A 19,949-nucleotide genomic window follows, 5' to 3' on the forward strand; every position below is an offset into this window, starting at 1 on the left:
CCAGGAACAGCCTGGCTCCCGCCCTGTGTGTCGGGGAGGGCAGGGGCTGGAGGGTTTCCTCTGGGGGCCCTGAGTGAGCTCACCCTCACCCGAACGCTGACTTCATCCATCCAAGGCTGTTTGGCTTAGAGCCCAGGCAAGTGAGGGGCTCTCTCCCATAATGGGCCCTGGGCCACCTAGCAGATTTGGGGCGGGGGGTGGGGGTAGGGTGGGGTGGGGTGGGGAATGTATTTCAGGCCTAACCCAGCTCCCCAGAAATCAGGGGATGCATATCGAGCTATGAAATGTCAGGGGGCTTTAAGAAAAAAAGATGGGGGGGGGGAGCGTCAAGGGGTGGGGGGTGGGGTGGGGGAGAACTTTGTTTTTTTAAGGTAGAAAAATGCAAGGAAGTGAAGCTTTTTTCTCCATTTGTTCTTTGGCAATCCCATCCGAGAATCTCAGGGGCCATGCAGATGACATCATGCCTTATAACAAAGAACTCTCAGTAGTCCTGTGAAATGGAACCCCTGCCTGCACCATGTTTCTGGAAGCTGCTTTGTTATTTATGTGTTTAAAGCTGTGTTTTATGTCACATTTAAATGAGGGTTTAATAGTCTTCCATATCTACCACAAGTAGATTCTAAGGCATGAAGATCACAGGAAATGAATTTCACTTCTCAGGATCACAAACATTTGGAGTACAAGAAGTTCAGGGATGGATATTATAAGTAAGAAAGGTACAAAAGAAGTTTGCTTTAAAAATAACCCCCAAAAGTTTAAAACTTGATTTCCCCCCAAAGTCCAAATAATTGTGGTCTAACCATCAGAGTAAAGGCTTCATTGGCTCAATCCTTTGATAGGAATTAGTTCATGGACAACTGTATATCCAGGGTGTGTGCAAGAGACATGCACATGCATCACACACGCAAGCACATACACCCGCAAAGACAGACACACAGCTGAGTTTTTGATGTCCTAGGCACTTCATATCCATGTTCTTAAGTCTGCCGCCTGCCCATTGCATTTGGCAAGTTACTTCTTTGGAGGCAGGACATTTTCTTCAAAGAAGCCCTGATTGACGACATTCCCTGCTGGGAAGTACCTAGCTACCACGAAGGAGGACCCATCGCTTGCAGATGACTTTCCCACTCCCATCTTCTTTGTATTCTTCCATACCATGGCCGTGAAGTGCCCTGTAGGGGAGCAGACACGGGGAGAGGGACACAGGTTAGTTAACAACCTCTGGAGAAGGATGTTGCAAGAGATTCTTCGGCTCCTGCACCATCTTGCCAGGCTCAGGGAAGCTTGATCTTCACGGACACCAATCAGAGACATGGGAAATGACACATACCAACTGCCTGATTTTCTATAGCATCAGGTCCTCTCTGCTCACCTCACCACTTATCGATGCCCAAAGGTTTCGTGGCCTCCCAGAGATCGTGACAAATCCAAGTTACCCCAACAATTAGGATACCACCCTACCTTGAACCTGCCTTCAACCCTCCCCCGAACTGCACTCTTCAAAGTCACCATGTTGTTCTCCAATGGTCCCTTTTTGTCTTCATCTTACTCGACATCTCAGGAACATTTAATTAGGGTGACTCCTCTCCTTTTCAAAGCACTCTCCTCTTGGGGGTTCCATGATGCTACCTCTTGCCATTATCCCTATCTCACTGCCTCTTCCTCCTCCTCTTGATCTCACTTGGAAATGCTGGAGGACTTGCACTTCCCTAGACTCAAAGCTGGGCTCACTGTTCTTGCTGCACTCCTTAGGCAATTTCATCTTTCCCTGGCTCCTATACTTATTTCTCCAGCCCAAACCTCTCCTCTGTGTTCCAAACACAACCACTTACTTGACATTTCCACTTGGATGACTCACAGACATCTCAAAGTTAGCCTCACTCTTGATTTTGGTCCACCCAAAGTCATCCTTCTCCCTCCCCTCCCATGTCCTTTCAGGACAACTGTATACACGCAGTCCTAGGGATAGGTCTGTATTCCTCACCCCACTTCCTTTCCCCACAACAACCCAATCCTGACAAATCTAACTGTAAAGGACATCTCAAGTCCATCCACTCCCAAAACTTCGGTCGCATCCACAAACTTTTCTCACTTGGACCCTGGCTGGTTCCCCAGCTTCCACCTTTGTCTTCTCCAATTCACTTTTTGCTTAAGTAGCCAGAGTGATCATTCTGTGACTAAGTCAGATCTGTTCCTTCCCTGCTTAACAATCCTTTGAGTGCTTCCAACTGCACCTAGAATGAAAGTGAATGCTTTGGATCAGCGGCCTCTCTTCCATTCCTTGAACACCCCAGGCTACTTCCCACCATGGAGCCCGGCACACACTGGTGTGGAAGACGCTTCTGATGACCAACGTTTTCTTGTCCCTTAGGCCTCAGTCTTAATGCCACTTGTCCAGAGAAACCTTTCACAATCACTTTGATTTCCTGAACATCTCCCTCCCAACATAGTCTTATCACACCTGCTTTTCCCCCTTCCTAACATTCTTACCATCTGCAATGTCAGATTTGATTACTGGCTTATTGCTTGGCTTCTTCATGAGGCCAGAGAGCCCCACATGGGTAGATACCAAATTGTTTTTTTTCACCAAAGTATACCCAGTACCCTGGCACAGCCTGCACATGCCACTTTTACTGAATGAGTGAATGGAATGAGTGAGGGAATGAATGAATGAAAGGCATAGGAAAGAATCCTCTTGGACTCACGCTCTGCTTTCACTAGAAGTGCAGGCCTGCTATGAACTCTTTGAGACCTTAACGAAGTAGAGCCTCCTTCAATTCCCTCTGCTCTCAGTCCAACAGACCAGATCTTTCTCAAGGACTGAATAGCCAATGGAGGGGGGGGGGCGAGGGGGGGGGAGAGGGGGACTAAATGTCCACCAATAAATGAATAGATAAATAAAATGTTGCCTATACATACAATGGAATATTATTCAGCCTTAAAAAGGAATGAAATTCTAACATGTGCTACAACCTGGATGAACTTGAGGACATTATGCTAAGTGAATAAGCCACACAAAAGAACAAATATTGAATGATTCCCACTTATATAAGGTTCCTAGAATAGTCAAGTTCATAAAGACAGAAAATAGGATAGTAGTTACTAGGGGAGTAGGGAGGGATGGGAGTTATTGTTTAATGGGTTCAGAATTTCAATATGAGATGATGAAAAAGTTCTGGAGATGAAGAGTAGCGGTGGTGGCACAACACTAGGAATGTATTTAGTCCCGCTGAACTCTACACTTAAAAATGGTTACAATGATAAATTTTATGTTAAATATATTCTACCACAAAATTAAAGCAAGAAAGGAGTAAATGAACGAATAAATAGATAAATAAATAAATAATGGTAGCTACACCTTTCCAATTCTCCAGGGACGAGAAAACATTGATATCCCCCTGTGTATCAGAAATGGTAAGGACTGAATCAATAAATGTTCACTGATTAAATTGTGTGTTTCCCCCTACAGTGGAACCCTATTTTTAAATTTAGGTATACTCGTAGTTTATTTATTTGTCTACATACAAAAAAGATTTTCTTTTAACCAAACAAAAACACCAATCAATAGCGTTGATGTGATACGGTCAACGCAGGAATGAAAAGAGGGAAGGTAGGGGAGGGTGGGGGTAAGGGGGAGAGATCAACCAAAGGACTTGTATGCATGCATATAAACCTAACCAGTGGTCACGGACAACAGGGGGGTGGGGGCATGCGTGGGGAGGGGTTTGGGATGGGAATGGGGGGGATGAGGATAAATATATGATACCTTAATCAATAAAGAAATTTAAAAAAAAGAATGAAAAGAAAGCAAACCTTAAGGAAAACTATGCATCTTTTCTGCTAACCCTTCCACTTGTATTAACCATCGCCCAACAAAACTGATTTCCACCTCAGAACAGAGAGACGCGTCTTGCCGATTCACGCTGGTCCTGACGGTTGTGAGCCGCAGCTCCAGGCTTTTGGCAGCTTTGCCAGGAGTCACCGCTTCTGCGGGCTGTCTTTCCATCAAGGCTCAAGTCCTTTCCCATCCCAGCCTTTTCTCTCCACAGACCACATGCTTTGGCCACAGACCCACCCGCGCGCTCTGTCACCCAGAAAAGGAAGAAAGAGCTGCTGTTTACCCACTGGTTGCCAAGAATCTGATTACAGACACAACAGGAGCTTCGGCAGCATGAATGCCTGCGGCAGCCTTTTGCAAACAGATGAGACTAAGTTATCTTCCTTCTGGCCGGGGAGGTTTCTGTCCACACAGAGATAACTGAGTGTGGTATTCAGAGATGAATTAAAGGACACGACTTCCTTAGCAACCATCAGATACACACTGGTTTCTAACTCTAAACTACTCACAGCTTGCTTTTTCTTTTTCTCCTAAATAGGTCACATCCTCTTTCCTGTTCTGGACCCAGACTTCCTAAAATATACACTTGAAAAACACACTAAGTTCCAGTGCCGCTGTGCAAGGGAATCATGTGCACCAGTGAGGAAGAAGGAGAAAGCTCTCTTTGTATTGACAGGGAACAATCCCTGCCAATCTGCTGTGTGAAGAAAGGCGGTGCAAAACAGGTCACGTATCTGACACCAGAGCATAAAAAAAAAGAAAAAACCCACACGTATTTACACAAATGCCGGCATAAGCTCCCAACAGCTCTAGAACGATGCCTAGGAAACTGGCATCACGGGTTGGCCAGGGATGGCAGGAAGGCTTTCCCCTTACAGAGCTCACACGTATCATGCCATGTGGAAGCATTACTCATTCAGAATACACACACAGACAGACCTGCTCATGAAAACAGAATGTAACCAAGGAATTGCAAGAAACCATTTCCCTCCACTCAGCCCTTGGCATAGAACTGTGTTCTTTCTTCTTCTTCTTCTTTTTTTTTTAATTGTTTTAAGTATTACAAATAGTAGTACATATGTCTCCTTTCTTGTGTTCTTTACCACAAGATGCTGACAGGGGTGGGGTGGCTGGGGGGGAGATTATAGATATTTCTTTTTTTAAAAAATACATTTTATTGATTTTTCACAGAGAGGAAGGGAGAGGGATAGAGAGCTAGAAACATCGATGAGAGAGAAACATCGACCAGCTGCCTCCTGCACACCCCCCACCGGGGGATGTGCCCGCAACCAAGGTACATGCCCTTGACCGGAATCGAACCTGGGACCCTCCAGTCCGCAGACCGACGCTCTATCCACTGAGCCAAACCGATTTCGGCAGATTATAGAATTTCAAATGCCCTTTCACCTACACCATGAACTTAGGTCAGGGGATCCCGGAACAAAGGTGCAGCTCGGGGGAGGCTGGGGTGGGAGACGGGCCTGCAGATCTTTAAGGGTCTTGGAGCCCTGATTATAACTCCCCCCCAAACCTGTGCTCCTGTCCTAGGGTCAGGCTCTGTCTATGCCCAGGCATTGCCCACGGACACCTGGGATGACACAGGGACTATCCTTCTGGGGCTTTCCCCTTTAGGGGTGGGAAGTATGGAGCTACGGGAGAGACGGGTGGTCAGTGACCACGGGGAGCCGAGTCCCGTTCCTGGCTCAGCTCTGGTATTCCGTATCGATACAAAAAGAGCTTTCTCATTCTTCCTTACTGTTGCTCGTTATTCCCTTGCAAAGATCTACTAGGTCCCGGGCGCGGTCCCTGCCTTGGAGCAGGGGCCGTGGAAAGAGCATGGGACTGAGGACGGACGGTGTGAAGAGGTCTCTCCCGTCCCGGGGCTCAGTGTCCTCCTCTGCAAAGAGTGGCAGAAGCCCCACCTCCAAACGGTGTTGCAAGGCTTCCGCGGCCGAGGACGGTAGCAGAGCGAATCGCTCGCTCTGACACATGTCCAATTGCCCGTGAGTCTTGCTCACGGCAGAAGCGGATCCAGACGCTATAAAATATCAAACGGCTCGCCGAAACCGGTTTGGCTCAGTGGATAGAGCGTCGGCCTGCGGACTGAAAGGTCCCAGGTTCGATTCCAGTCAAGGGCATGTACCTTGGTTGCGGGCACATCCCCAGTAGGGGGTGTGCAGGAGGCAGCTGGTCGATGTTTCTAACTCTCTATCCCTCTCCCTTCCTCTCTGTAAAAAAATCAATAAAATATATTTTAAAAAAATAAAATAAAAAATAAAGTAAAATAAAATATCAAACGGCTCCTAGACACAGATCTTTGTGAAAAGGACACCGGGTTCTGCCAACACTTTGGATCACTGGGAGGAGGTGGTGGTTACTATGCCCTCCCTCATGGAGGGAGCTGGGTTGCCACAGAGCCACCACTTCTCCCTGCGGCCCCGCAGCCGCCTCCTCGGGCCAGAGTGCCCAGGGGAGAAGCACCCAGCAGATGTTTCCATCCCTGCCCCGTGGTCCTGCCCACAAGGTTGCAAGAACTCCTGCCTGAAAGGGCGAGCAGAAAACCACAGGAAACAGTGACTGGTTCTGAGAACAGGTCACTTCCTGCTTCTCAAGAAGCTCCAGAGGGTAGGAGGCCGTACGCGGCTCCTCCCATGGGTGGGGTGGGGAGGAGTAGAGGGATAGGGTGGGTAGAGAATCCCTTTTTCAGTTTTTCTGGTCAGAGAAACTCACAGCCCCTTCCAACCCATCCTGGGCCGCCTCAGGTGCATCTGAGGTGGTTCTGAGGAAAGACGGGAGCCTGGGGAGGCCTGGGGAGGGGCCAGAGGGAGCCCGGAGCTCAGAGATGCTGACAGGGGTGGGGTGGGGCTTGAGTGAGTTAAATGTTTACCACTCACAGTGGAGGCCTAGGAGAAAGGCTGGATGGTCCCCAGTCAGCTCCTCCTGCATCTAAACTCCACCTCCAGAATGTCCGGTGGAGACCCCCACCTTGTCCCTCTCCCCCTAAGACCGGGAAGGACGGGACGTGGACCCGCGTTCACACAAACAGCAGTGCCAGGGCGGAGACTAGCTCCAGGGTCTCTGCGGCCCAAGCTCTTCGGCACCTCAAACTGCAGCGTGAAGGGGAAAGGAGAATGCCTGGGAGGCCATGGGGCCTGGGGCCGGGCCCGGAAGGAAGCGGGCGTGAAGGGAGGAGGGGGTTAAAGGGTTAAAACCGAGAGACAGCGAGCGTGGCCCTTTCCCTGCAGGCCCCAGGAAGCCACCGCCCGTTTACTCAGGAGAGCAACATGGGCAGAGAGGGTCTGGGAACATTCTGGGTGCTCGGGAGCAGGCTGGATGCAGGGAGCAAGACTAGCAGTAGGATGGCCGGATACAAGTGCCGAGGCTCCACTTCTGGAAAGAAGCACTCGGCAGCTTTTAGAATGCACAGCCCCTTACGACACACGCCAGTCATCCGAAGAACTTGGAGCTGGCGGGGCGGACAGCATCCGCCTGGGAGCTTAGCTGGAGGGCGTGTGTGCGTGTGTGTGTGTGTGTGTGTGTGTGTGTGTGTGTGTGTGCGCGCGCGCGCTGGGGAAACAGGGTTCTACCCTTTGCACAAGGCCAGATCAGAGAAATATGGGAGAGGTAAAACAGGAGGGAAACGATTGGTTTTCCGAGGGTTAGTTCCTCTCCGACACCCAACTGTCCAGGGCGAGGCCAGTGGTGCGACCCAGTCACTCACCCGTCCCAGAGGTGAAGCCGGGCTGCTGGAAGTTGTAGTTCTTAATTTCGTTGTACCACCTATCCGCCACCTCCTGTCCTGTATGGGAAAGACACTGAGACTCAACAGCAACATCCACCCCCCTCCCTGCTCCTTCCATCTGCTCCCACCAACTGCGAGCCACGCACCCACGAGAGGTCTGATAAAGCACCCAGGAGCTGAAACAGGACTCCTGCCCGTGGGCACACCCAAGCTGAAGAGGTGGCCTTGGGGGGTGAGGAGCCCTGGCCTGGGATCACCCACATCTGCTCCTCGCCCGGCCACAAACTCGCTGTGGAATCCTAGGCAAGGCCTTCCCCGCCCTGGGCCTCCGTAAAGAGGGTTAAATGCAATGTACTCAGAGCAGAACCGCAAGCTCGAATGTGTGCACGCGTCACCTGGGCTCTTGCTAAAATGCAGGAGGTCCCGGGGGCAGCCTAGGAGTCTGCATTCCTAACGAGTGCCCAGAGGCGGCTGCGGCCCACGCGCCACGCTTTGGGCGGCAAGGAAGGCCTTCGAGAGCAGCGGCCCCACCCTGGCCTCGTTGGGGAACATGCGGAAACTGCTGACGCCCGGGGCCGGCCACAGACGGATGGCACATGGATCTCTGGGGGAGGGACCCAGGCACTGCTGTTTTTAAAAAGCACCCCAAGATCCCAATGCGCAGCCAGTGTGGGGAGCCACGGCCTTCGCGAGCCCTTGCCCAGCCCCCTCTCTGTAGAGGTGGGAAACTGAGGCCAGAGAGGGGAAGGACTTGCTCAAGGCTCCCCAGGGAGCCAGTTCAAGGCTGGGAGGGAACCAGCTCTCCGACTGTCTCTTTCCCAACCCTCTCCCTCCTCCCCTGGGCCCGCCAGGCCCAAAACCAGGCCTGGGGGGCGGCTGCAGGCTGTGGACTCCTGCCTTGGGGTGGAGGGGGGAGGGGAGGCATGCACCCCCCTCTCCTGGAACGGCGGGAGCTGGGGAAACCAAGAGGACACTTGGGCCTCCCCAGGGAACTCCCAGGAATGTGAGGCCGGGCGGGAGGAGGCATTCTCCCACTGGGTCTGGAGAAGGCTTCAGAGAGGGAGGCAGTGCTCGCCCGCACTTTTCCTAAAAAGCCAGGGCAGGGCTGTCAGACCAGGAAGCTCAATGTCTGGTCACGCCCGGCCCAGCCCTCGGATGAAGGGTTGTCTTGCCCATGATTATGATTTTCTTTCCGACATGTCAAAAGCTCTATTGCGCTTTTCTGGTGCAGAAGTTACTACACCAGCTCTGTACAACAGCTGTTTTAGGAGAGTGTGACAAAAGTGAAATTCCTCTGTAGCTGGGGAGGCCGGGGAGCAGGGTCAGGCTGGGCCTGCACAGAGGCCTGGGGCCCGCACCCTGCTCCCAGCCCATCGGGGCGCTGCGGTGGCTACCCTCCGCCCCCGGAGCGCGGAGCTCGGGGTTCCTCTGGCTCTGCTCTGCGCCTACGGCCGCCGCATGGCCACACACGGAGGGCGAGGGCCCAGGAGGGGCTTGAATGTGGCTGCCGGGCCCGGGCCGAGGGCAGGGGGGGCCAGGCCGAGGGCAGGGGAGGCCGGGCCGAGGGCGGGGGGGGGGGGGGGGACGGGCCGAGGGCAGGGGAGCTGAGAAAGCACCCACCTGGCTGATCGTAGGACGCCCAGGCCAGGTTCTCCCCGCACTGGCCGCGGCTGGACTCCGGGCTGTGCTTGAGGATCCTCGTGCTGGCCAGCGCCTCCGAATACCTGCCGGACAATGGTGTCACCTCAGCGGGAGGCCCCCAGGGAGGCCCCGAGCCTGAGCCCTACACCGGCGTGGCCACCGTCCTTCCCTGGGCTGGCAGCGCAAACCGGGAGCAGCTCTTCTGAGCCCCAAACAGCCCACTTTACAGAGGGGCAAGCTGAGGTTCAGAGGAGCATAGGGACCGGCAGGGTCGTTATTCTAGCCGGACTGATTCTGCCCCCCGAAACTCCTGTCCCCCCAGCCCCCCCCCAGCCCCCCAGGGCCCCTCTGACTGCGGCCACCGCCGGGGAGGGCCGGCACCCGGGACGGGCACTCACTGCTGAGCCTCCCGGTTGAGCTTCTTGCACAGCTTCAGCGGGGGGGCGCCATGCTGCCGCCGGTACTCGTTGTGGGCCCGCAGGACCTCGTTATTGAACTGTTTGGAAGCTGTAACGATTCCAAAACGGAGACCGTCTCAGTGCAGGGAGACCACCCAGACCTCAGCCAGTGCCCCAGCCCAGTGGTCGGCAAACTCCTTAGTCAACAGAGCCAAATATCAACAGGACAACGATTGAACTTTCTTTTGAGAGCCGAAAACCGACTTCTGCGCATGAGCCACGAAGTTTCAATCGCACAGGTATTTTGTGGAAGAGCCACACTCCAGGGGCCAAAGAGCCGCATGTGGCTCGCGAGCCGCGGTTTGCCGTCCACTGGCCTAGCCAAATGGACAAGTGATGGAGTGCTCCACACCTCTGCCCACCCCGTCTCCATCCCTCACACCTCTGCCCACCCCGTCTCCATCCCTCACACCTCTGCCCACCCCGTCTGTGTCCCTCACACCTCTGCCCACCCCGTCTCCGTCCCTCACACCTCTGCCCACCCCGTCTCCATCCCTCACACCTCTGCCCACCCCGTCTCCATCCCTCACACCTCTGCCCACCCCGTCTGTGTCCCTCACACCTCTGCCCACCCCGTCTCCGTCCCTCACACCTCTGCCCACCCCTTCTTCATCCCTCACACCTCTGCCCACCCCGTCTCCATCCCTCACACCTCTGCCCACCCCGTCTCCGTCCCTCCACACCTCTGCCCACCCCGTCTGTGTCCCTCACACCTCTGCCCACCCCGTCTCCATCCCTCCCACCTCTGCCCACCCCGTCTGTGTCCCTCACACCTCTGCCCACCCCGTCTGTGTCCCTCACACCTCTGCCCACCCCGTCTCCGTCCCTCACACCTCTGCCCACCCCGTCTCCATCCCTCACACCTCTGCCCACCCCGTCTCCATCCCTCCACACCTCTGCCCACCCCGTCTCCATCCCTCACACCTCTGCCCACCCCGTCTGTGTCCCTCACACCTCTGCCCACCCCGTCTCCGTCCCTCACACCTCTGCCCACCCCGTCTTCATCCCTCACACCTCTGCCCACCCCGTCTCCATCCCTCCACACCTCTGCCCACCCCGTCTCCATCCCTCACACCTCTGCCCACCCCGTCTGTGTCCCTCACACCTCTGCCCACCCCGTCTCCGTCCCTCACACCTCTGCCCACCCCGTCTTCATCCCTCACACCTCTGCCCACCCCGTCTCCATCCCTCACACCTCTGCCCACCCCGTCTCCATCCCTCCACACCTCTGCCCACCCCGTCTCCATCCCTCCCACCTCTGCCCACCCCGTCGCCATCCCTCACACCTCTGCCCACCCCGTCTCCGTCCCTCCACACATGTGCCCACTCTGTCTTCATCCCTCACACCTCTGCCCACCCCGTCTCCGTCCCTCCACACATGTGCCCACTCTGTCTTCATCCCTCCACACCTCTGCACCCATGGATTATGCAGGGCCCATATGCAGGGATCTGGGTCTTTATCCAAAGCAATGGGAAGCAACTGATTGGGGGCAGAGGAGTGAGCTGGTGAGATCGGTGTTTCCGAAAGATCCTGCTGGCTGCTGAGTGGAGGATGAGCCAGGGGTGCAGAGCACATGTTGGGGTGGGGGTGCTGGGCAGTGAGCAATGGGACTTCTGAAGAAAATGTTTGAGTGAGACTGGATATCTCAGGCTGGACCTATGGTGCCTGGTGGGGACTGGACCAGACTGGAGGTGGGCACTCAGAGAGAACACACCTGGCTGGGTGGAGGGGTCCCCTCACTGGGCTGGTAAAATCAAGACAGAGGGACAGATGAAGAAAAAAGGACCAGGAAGGACAGCATTGGGAAGTGAATGAGAGGAGAGTGTGGAAAAGAATGTGTTGGTGTTGGGTTCAGAGATGCATTGAGGGATGAAATGGAGCCTGTGCTCAATGGGGTCATGGCCTTAGAAAGGGCAAGGTCCGGGGGGCTAGGATTAGGGAAAGAATAAATGGGTGAAGCCAGGTCAGGCAAGGTCAATAGTGGACAGAAGTCACATCAATTTGGAACTAAAATGGAACCCCATCCATCCAAAACCCCCGCTCATCTCTCCACCATTCATCCATCCATCCATTGCTCCATCCTCTCTGCAGCAGCAGCATCCGCCCAACCCCAGCCCAGCCCCCTGTGCCTGTGCTCTCCGAGCACCTCCCGTGCCAGGTCCGCCTGACGTGCGCGGTGCCCAGGGACACAGCAGCCCCGTCCTGCCTCAAAGAGCTCACGCACAGAGGGAGGCCGCCTGCAAACAGGGTGACGGGGCCACGGGCAGCGGAGCACAGGTGCCAGAGGAACTTGAAAAGCAACCTCACATGGTCTGGGGACTCAGGAAGGAGGTGACCCCAGGCAGGAGGCCCCCAAGATGTCTGGACGCAGCAAGCCGAGCTTGGCTGGTGAAGGCACTGAGTGACGGCTGCAGGAATCTGCGGGTGCCCCTCCGTGGAAATGGGGTGAACTGGGTGAGTTAGGAGTGAGGGCTACAGAGAACCCTTAAACTGAGCTAGTTCTAGGGAGCAGGAGCCTGTCCCCAAGGCCCGGCTGAGGGCAGGAAGGGAGTAAACTGGAGAATGAAAGAAGCACCAAGAAGCATCGCTTACTCCTGCCATTACCCCAGGTCACACTCATCCACTGTCCTCCTCGCTGTCTTTTCACCCCAGGCGCGGAGCAGATAAGCCATCAGGGAATCCCTTTCCCCTCTCTCAGCCAGATCCCCGTGTCTCCTGGGCCTTCAAATCAAACTCTCTGGGCCTGGGAGTGGACTGGAGGGGAAGAAGGCCAGGACTTGCCCTCGGGAGCTTTTGGCCAGATGCCACCCCAGGGGAGGTGTTGTGGGGGCAGAGCTGTCCAAGGGCCTTTCGATGAGTTGAAGAATGAGTGGTGCCGACCCCGAGGACGGCGGAGCCCAGCAGGGCAGTCCGGTGAGGTCTAGGCACAGGGATGTGGGCAGGACAGGGACGCCACGCCCGTGGACAGGCAGCGCTGAGACCAGGGCCAGGCTGCCCTTGGCCCGCAGGCTGAGGGCCCGCGGTCTCCTTGGCAGAGGGGTATGTACGAGGCTGCTGAAAACTAGGTCACTGCACTCCCAGAACATGGGACGTTCAGAGAAATAAAAGTGAAAGTTCCTGTGCCCAGCCTAAGCTTGCTGCCCAGTCATCCGTCCCCACCAGGGCCGGTTCCCTGGGGCAGGGTTCCCAGGAAGGGGTCAGGAGGACTTCCTGGTAATCAGGACGGGAGCCCTGCCTCCCCACCCTCTGGGAGGCATCCCCCACCCCCTCCCAGGGTCCCCTCCCAGCACAGCAGCCAGTCCCAGCCCAGGTGGCTCCTCACAGCAGGGCCTCGGCCTCAGGGAGGCAAGATATTACCGGAGTCCACACCCAGCACGAGGCACACCCCACTTCTGTAGAAAAGCCCAAGGACAAAGATAAACAGAAGGGAAAAAAGGTCAGAGGAAACCTACCCATCCCTGCACTAGGCAGGGAGAGCTCACAGCCAGCCCACAATGGGGAGAGGGATTATGTCCTCATAGGAGGGCCCACGGAGGCTTTTGGGGTGCCGGCCCGGAATGAGTGTGAGAAGGAAGTATGACATCTGTGGGTTTTTTTTAAAAAAAGCAGGGAAACCCTTTCTTTGAACTTTCCCCCCCAGCAAAATCAACAGATGAAAATGCAACAGCTGGAACTGATGTGGCCCCACAGCCACACCCTGCAGAGGTGTCAGGCCCCGCTCAGTAGAAAATTCCTGGGCTAGCTGGTCCCTAAATGCTTTCTGCTCTGGTGGCAGAGGTGGGTGGAGGGGACATTAAGATTTTCAGAGGTGCCCTAACCAGTTTGGCTCAGTGGATAAAGCGTTGGCCTGAGGACTGAAGGGTCCCAGGTTCGATTCCGGCGGCTGTGCACCGTCTCCTTTACTTCTCACCACCATGTGTGGGAGCTGTCCATTTATTAAAATGGGGAAACTGAGGCTCAGGAAGGGCGGTAACCTGTACACATTCCCACAACTGGTTCAGGGGTGAAAACGCTGTCCTTCACCCCACACCACCTCCAAGGGATACAAGTCAAAGGAAGTCACCGAGACAGAGGGATAGACCAGACCTGGAGGAGGGCCGGGCTCAGTGAGGTGGGCAGCTGCCTTCAGATCTCTGAAGGGAGAGAGGAAGGGGAAGAGGAGAACAGAACTAAGGTTTCAGACCTGCCTAAGGGGCCCCAGAGGAGAATCTGGGGCTGCAGGGGTAGAAGCTCCAGGGGCAGGTCTTGGGCTCAAGGTCAGAGCTGCTGGAAGGTGGAGGGGCTGTCTGGGCTGGCTCCCTGGGGCTGAGGGGAGAGGGAAGGGGCTGGCTCCCTGGGGCTGAGGGGAGAGGGAAGGGGCTGGCTCCCTGGGGCTGAGGGGAGAGGGAAGGGGCAGGGCTAAGCTGCCCGAGGGAGTGGAGGGCAAAGGCCTCTCACGTGGGGCTGACCTGGGGGCTCCGGAAGGTCCTTTGGGGCCTGGGCTTCTAAGTGCCAAAGACTCCAGGAGGTCTGTGCCCCTCCTCCCCGCCGGCCTGGCTGTTGGCTGGCACAGGCTCCTCCCTCAGCATCTGTCCTCATCTGAGGCCTCGCAGAGCCCAGCCTGACTCATTTCTCTCCCCCGCAGGGGCCCAGGACCGCCAGAGGCCGGGGCAGGAATTGTAGACAGGCCCCTTCTGCCCCTTGGCAGGAAGCTGGTGTTAAACGCTTTGGCCCAGTCCCCTCACCAAACCAAAACTTAGTAACTAACCCAACGGCAGTGTCAGCCTCTCCCAGGAGTGGAATTTTAAACCAATCATTCTCGAATTTCCTGATCACTAAGGAGGCAAACTGCCTGATAAGACCTGCTGCTTCCCTAAGGGGAGATGACCCTGCCTAAAATAACCCACCCTTTTAACTTCTTAGTCTCACCTCGTTCTGCCTAGAAAAACCTTCCGTTTGTACACCTCATCGGAGCACCCTTCCAATTGCTAGAAAGCAATGCACCCCATGAACTGCTGACTAAAGCCAATTAGATCTTCAAATGTACTCGGATGAATATTGTTCTTTAACACTGGAAACTGCCCTGGTCCCACCTTTGGGGTAAAACTGGTTTATCAGGAAGAAAGAATAAAAAGTTGAGGGGGAAAAAAAGAAAGAAAGAGCAGTTTCTGTTCCAGGGTTCCAGGAAATTCAAGAGGCAAATACCAGCTCTGCCTCTGACTATCTGTATGATTCTGGTCAAGTTGCTTAATCACTCAATGCCTCATTCCCCCCCCCCCCCCCCCCGCATAGAAAAATGGAGATAGCAGTATCTACCTCACAGGGCTGTGTGAGAATTAAAAGAATTAATCTATGTCATTGCTTTAGAAGAGTTCTGGAAAACAGTGAACAGCTATTCAGTGTCGATTATAATTATATCGTTACCAACAAAGCCTCTGGCTTTGGGAGACACTGTCCCTCGGATCCCATCCCTGACTTCCATGGGAGCAGGACTGCTGGTATTTGTATCAATCTTTTTTTTAAAAAAAAATGTATTTTTATTGATTTCAGAGAGGAAGGGAAAAGGAGAGAAAGATAGAAACATCAATGATGAGAGAGAATCCTTGCTCGGCTGCCTCCTGCACGCCCCACACGGAGTTTCGAGTTTGCCACCCAGGCATGTGCCCTGACCAGGAATTGAACCGTGACTTCCTGGTTCATAGTTTGACGCTCAACCACTGAGCCAGGCCAGCCGGGCTATATCCATCTTCGATGACCTCTTTCAAGCACCTCTGAGCTCAGATATTTGCTGAGTGAATGAGTAAGCAAATGAATTGGACCATAGTCTTCTCTTGACAGATGAGGAAGCTATAAGTCTTTGGGAGGACATGTGAATTTCACAATTTCACACAGTGAGTCCACATTCGAGCTAGACCTAAGAGCAGCCTCCTCTGTGTCAAATCTCTGATGCTTTCCACTTTACGTGTACTTCCCTTTCCCTAAGCCAGATGCTGGTGAGCGGTTCCAGGCTGATCCTCTGCAGATAACCGTCACCGAGGGATTGAAGGAGCCAGGGCAGCAGTGTCCATTCTCCAGCCCTGCCCGTGGCCGGCCACGCAGGCCCGCCTGGAGCACTGGGCCAGTCCCTGCCTCTCGGGGTTCCACATCCCCATCTGTGTGAGAAGGAAGTATGACATCTGTTTGTTTCAAAAAAGCAGGGAAACCCTTTCTTTGAACTTTCCCCCCCAGAAAAACAACAGATGAAAATGCAACAGCTGGAACTGATGTGGCCCCACAGCCACACCCTGCAGAGGTGTCAGGCCCCGCTCAGTAGAAAATTCCTGGGCTAGCTGGTCCCTAAATGCTTTCTGCTCTGGTGGCAGAGGTGGGTGGAGGGGACATTAAGATTTTCAGAGGTGCCCTAACCGGTTTGGCTCAGTGGATAGAGCGTCGGCCTGCGGACTGAAGGGTCCCAGGTTCGATTCCGGTCAAGGGCATGTACCTTGGTTGCGGGCACATCCCCAATAAGGGGTGTGCAGGAGGCAGCTGATGGATGTTTCTATCTCATCAATGTTTCTAACTCTCTAAAAAATCAATAAAGTATATTTAAAAAAAAAAAAAGATTTTCAGAGGTAATCAGAGGGGTGCAGAAGTCCCTACTGAGCCAGAGCCCAGGCTGAGGAGGAGGCAGGGAGCAGGCGGCAAGTGATCAGTGTGGTAGGGGAGAAAGCCCACATTCGGGAAGTCAGAGAGCTGGCTTCAAATCCCAGTTTGTCCACTTACTGGTCAAGGTCTGAGTTTGGGCATGGCACGCAACCTCTAAAAATCTTTACAATTGATAGTAAGTAGCTCCGAGCCTGGCATGCACCAGGAGCTTCACGATTGGTAGTCACCATATTAGGGACCAGAGGTTTCCCCTGAGCCCAAGGCCTGCGCTGAAGGCCCACTGTCTTCCTCTGCCCCCATCACAGTTGCTGCAAACTGAAGCCCAGCAAGGTGGGCGATGGACCTGAAGTCTCTGACCACTGGGCTGAGCACCTCCTGGAGTTAGAGCTGTGTTAGCTCAGTAACAGTTTTCCAGCAATGCCTACCAACCCCAAGTAGCTCTGCGGTTTCTCTGAGGTTTAAGATTAAAAAGAGTCGAGCTCCTATGAGGAAATGAAGGCTCAGAAGAGGCAGGGACTAGCTCCTTACAACGGTCTTTATGAAATCACATCAAGCCCCTTATGGCTACACATGTGTGAGCATTACCGGCTCCTCTGGCTGGTGGCCTGGAGCCTCAGGATTGGGCCTGCACTGAAGGCCCATTGGGTCAGAAAGGTCACTGTCTCTTGGAGACCCTTAGGGGAGCCAGCACTGTCCTGGGGGCCTCCAGTCTTCGGGAGAGACAAATACAATGCCGGTGGCTATGAGGGAGGGAGGCCTGAGCCAGCATTCTGGAAGGTCCCTGGTTGTGTGTGTATGTGTGTGTGGGTGTGGGCGGGGGGGGGGGGGGGGTGGCACCTGCCTGAACCAGCTCTAACCTGCCCTCTACCACTGTCCCCTTCCTCGGAAACCTGCTTGATTCTGTATCTTCAGTCCTAGACGGTGTCACCACCATCTTGCACCCAGGCATACCTGTGGCACTTGGCTCTCATGTACAAGTTAGTCACCAAAATTGGCTTGAGGGTACCACCTCCCAAACCCATCCTTCCTCCTCTCCAGTTCCTTAGAGCCTCTGTCATCGATTGCCTGAATAATTGCAGCACCCTCTTCCTGACCCCCCACCTCTGCCCTCTTCCCCCTGACCCACTCTCCTGCCACTTTCAGTTAACACCTTTCTATGGCACTCCAGGTCTCAGGGGTAAAGTCCAAATTCCCAAGACTCTCTGGGATCTGAGCACCTCCTCCAGGAGCCTCCAACAGCCCCTTTGCAAAGGAGATCTCTCCTTCCCCTGAGCTCCCACTGCTCTTCACCTCACCTGTCTAGTGGTTTCCCATCTCTTATTGAAGCATGTGATGGCTGTCTCTCATCCCCAGATGATCTGAGTCATTGATTCATTTCACAATCCAAATAAACACTCCTGAGGACCAGGCTCATGCCCTCCACAGCACTGAGTCCACAGTACAGAGCTGACAGACAGTGGAGTGGATGGAAAAAAGGGAGGGAGAGAAGGGAGCAAGAAGGCAGGGAGAGATGGCTAGATGAGTGAACAGATAGAAGAACGAGCACTCCGCCGATAGCAGGGCAGGAGAATTGCTCCTCAGGGGAGGAGCTAGCAACAACTGATTAAAATGTGGCTTTGGAGAATTTGTGGATTTTCTCTTAATCTACAGAGAAAGGAGTTGATTCCTTAAAATGCTTGCTCACATCTGCCATGCTCTTGCCCCATCACCTCCTACCGTCATTTTAGCTTCATGACAACTCCTTATGTCACCTTTCCACACTGTGAAGGACCCAGGGGATCACTTGGGCCACCTCACTGTCCAGATGGGGAAAGAGCCTTGCTCAAGATCACACAGCAAGTGGTGAGCACAGCCAGGGCTGAAGGCCAGACCTGTCACTACGGCGAAGGCAGTGTCAGACCAATGCCAGGGGGAGGCATGCTCCCAGCGCGCGGGGGAGGGGGGGGGGGGGGGGGGGACCCATGAGTCTGGATCTGGAGGACGGATTCAAGAAGGGACCCAGCTTCACCCTCCTCAGGCTGACACCCCCGCTGCCACGAAGCAGGACTTCCGACTTCTGGCCAAGCTGTTCACTAAGGGCCTCCTGTGAGGCAGTGGTCATGCCCAGATCGTCAGGGCCCCTGTCTGGCGGCCAGGAGTGAGGTGTCTGTGGGAAGCAGGTCTATAGCTGGGCAGTGTCCCAACCTGACTGTTTAGGGGGAGGGGGGCTGCAGCCAAGAAGAGACCTGTCCTCCTTCTGGAGGGGGGAGGGCGGGGGGGGGGGGGGGGAAGCCAGGGGTGGCCTCTCAGCCCAGAAGTTGAGTCTACAAGGATGGGGAAGATTTTAAACCTCAGACAAGTGGAAGAGGCAGAGTGATGTGGGTGCTGGGAAGGGAGCCGGGGATGGGACCGGCGTGCTGGCCTCAGGATGGCGGAGTGGAGGTAAGAGGTGAAGAACACCCACTCCCAGGGGACTCCAAGTTGGGGCTGAAGAAGGTACCCTCTCTCACCTGCAGGCAATGGAATGGAAGGTGTGGGGAGTGGCAGGGTAAGATCTGCATTTTAGAAAGTCCACCTGGGGCAGCCACAGTGCTGGGCACGGGCCACCAACAGGTCGGAGAAAAAGGGGAAGCGGGAGTCTGTGCCCTGGGGGAGCCTGACACCCTGGCGCACACAGCCTGGCGCACACAGCCTGGCACAGAGGGGGCCTCAGGGAGGAGGACAACGACAGAAGGATGCTGGGCTGTCCTTCGGGGGGCTGGTCGGAGCACGCCGCTCTGCAGGGAAGGATGCTGCCACAGCTTGGCTTTCCCACCTTCTAACTCTGTCCGCCAGAAACAAAGCAACAGCCACGCCTTGGCCGGACCCTGAGCGCCTGGAAGCCCTCCCAGCCGCAGGCTCTGGCTCCCAGGCAGGGGGTCCCTCCCTCAGTCTCGCCTTCCCTCCCCCTCTCCGGCGGCCCCGCGGCCACCCCGGCTTCCTGGCTGCCCCGGAAACTGCCCTGGACGCGCCCCCGGGCGCTTCGCCCCCAGCGCCGCTCCATCCCCGCCCGGGTCCCCGCCCGGCAGCCGGAGCCGCATCCCCGCGCCGAGGCGGCCGCCCGGCTCGGGAGATCCCGCCGCGGGGGCGGGGACGGCGAGCATCCCGGAGCCCGCGGCTCCGAGCCCTCCCGCCCGCCCGGCGGCCTCACCTGATTTGCCCATGGCCGGCTCGGCGCGCTCCGGGGCTCCCGCTGCCTCTGCGCTCCGGGGCCCGCGAGCCGCGAGGGTAGCCTAGGAGGGGCCGGCCCTCCGCAGCCCCTCCCCGGCGCCGCCCGGCCCCGCCTTATAAGGCAGCGGCCGCTGCAGGCCACGGCGCCCGGGGCCACCCCCGGCGGCCCGGAGGAGGCGCTGTGCGCCCCGCGCCCCGCGAGCCTCCCCCACCGGCTCCGGAGGACGGGCCCGGCGCAGGGACTCCGGGGACGCCCCAGGCTCTCCAGCCGCGGAGCCGGGGCCCGGGGCCCTGGGGGCTCAGCCCGAGCTGTACCCTCACGGGACTCGGCAGCACGCGCCTCCGGCGGGTTCTCAGGAGCTATCCAGCGGCGGGCGGGCTGCGAGGACCGTGGTGCCCACCCTGGCGGCGCTGAAGGACGAATCTGGCGCGGAGCTGGAGCTCTCCCCGCCTGGC

General features: G+C 55.8%; 1 protein-coding gene across 1 annotated transcript; it reads right to left on the reverse strand.

The window, feature by feature from the left end:
* Positions 1 to 225: 225 nt before the first annotated feature.
* GLIPR2 (GLI pathogenesis related 2) lies at positions 226 to 19,597 on the reverse strand. Its single transcript, XM_079789985.1, has 5 exons — positions 19,474 to 19,597; positions 9,620 to 9,728; positions 9,201 to 9,304; positions 7,560 to 7,637; positions 226 to 1,172 (listed from the first exon to the last, which is right to left on the reverse strand). Exons 1-5 carry the CDS (start codon positions 19,484 to 19,486, stop codon positions 1,012 to 1,014), a joined length of 465 nt encoding a protein of 154 aa, XP_079646111.1. The 5' UTR covers positions 19,487 to 19,597; the 3' UTR covers positions 226 to 1,011.
* Positions 19,598 to 19,949: the final 352 nt, after the last annotated feature.

Source organism: Cnephaeus nilssonii, assembly GCF_951640355.1.
Source record: "Cnephaeus nilssonii genome assembly, chromosome: 14".
Lineage (NCBI taxonomy): Eukaryota > Metazoa > Chordata > Mammalia > Chiroptera > Vespertilionidae > Cnephaeus > Cnephaeus nilssonii.

Coding starts and splice junctions, on each gene's coding strand:
- GLIPR2 (XM_079789985.1), bottom strand. Junction 7,638..9,200: donor GGCGTCCTACGATCAGCCAG/GTGGGTGCTTTC, acceptor TTTCCCATACAG/GACAGGAGGTGGCGGATAGG. Junction 1,173..7,559: donor CGGCTTCACCTCTGGGACGG/GTGAGTGACTGG, acceptor GCTCCCCTACAG/GGCACTTCACGGCCATGGTA.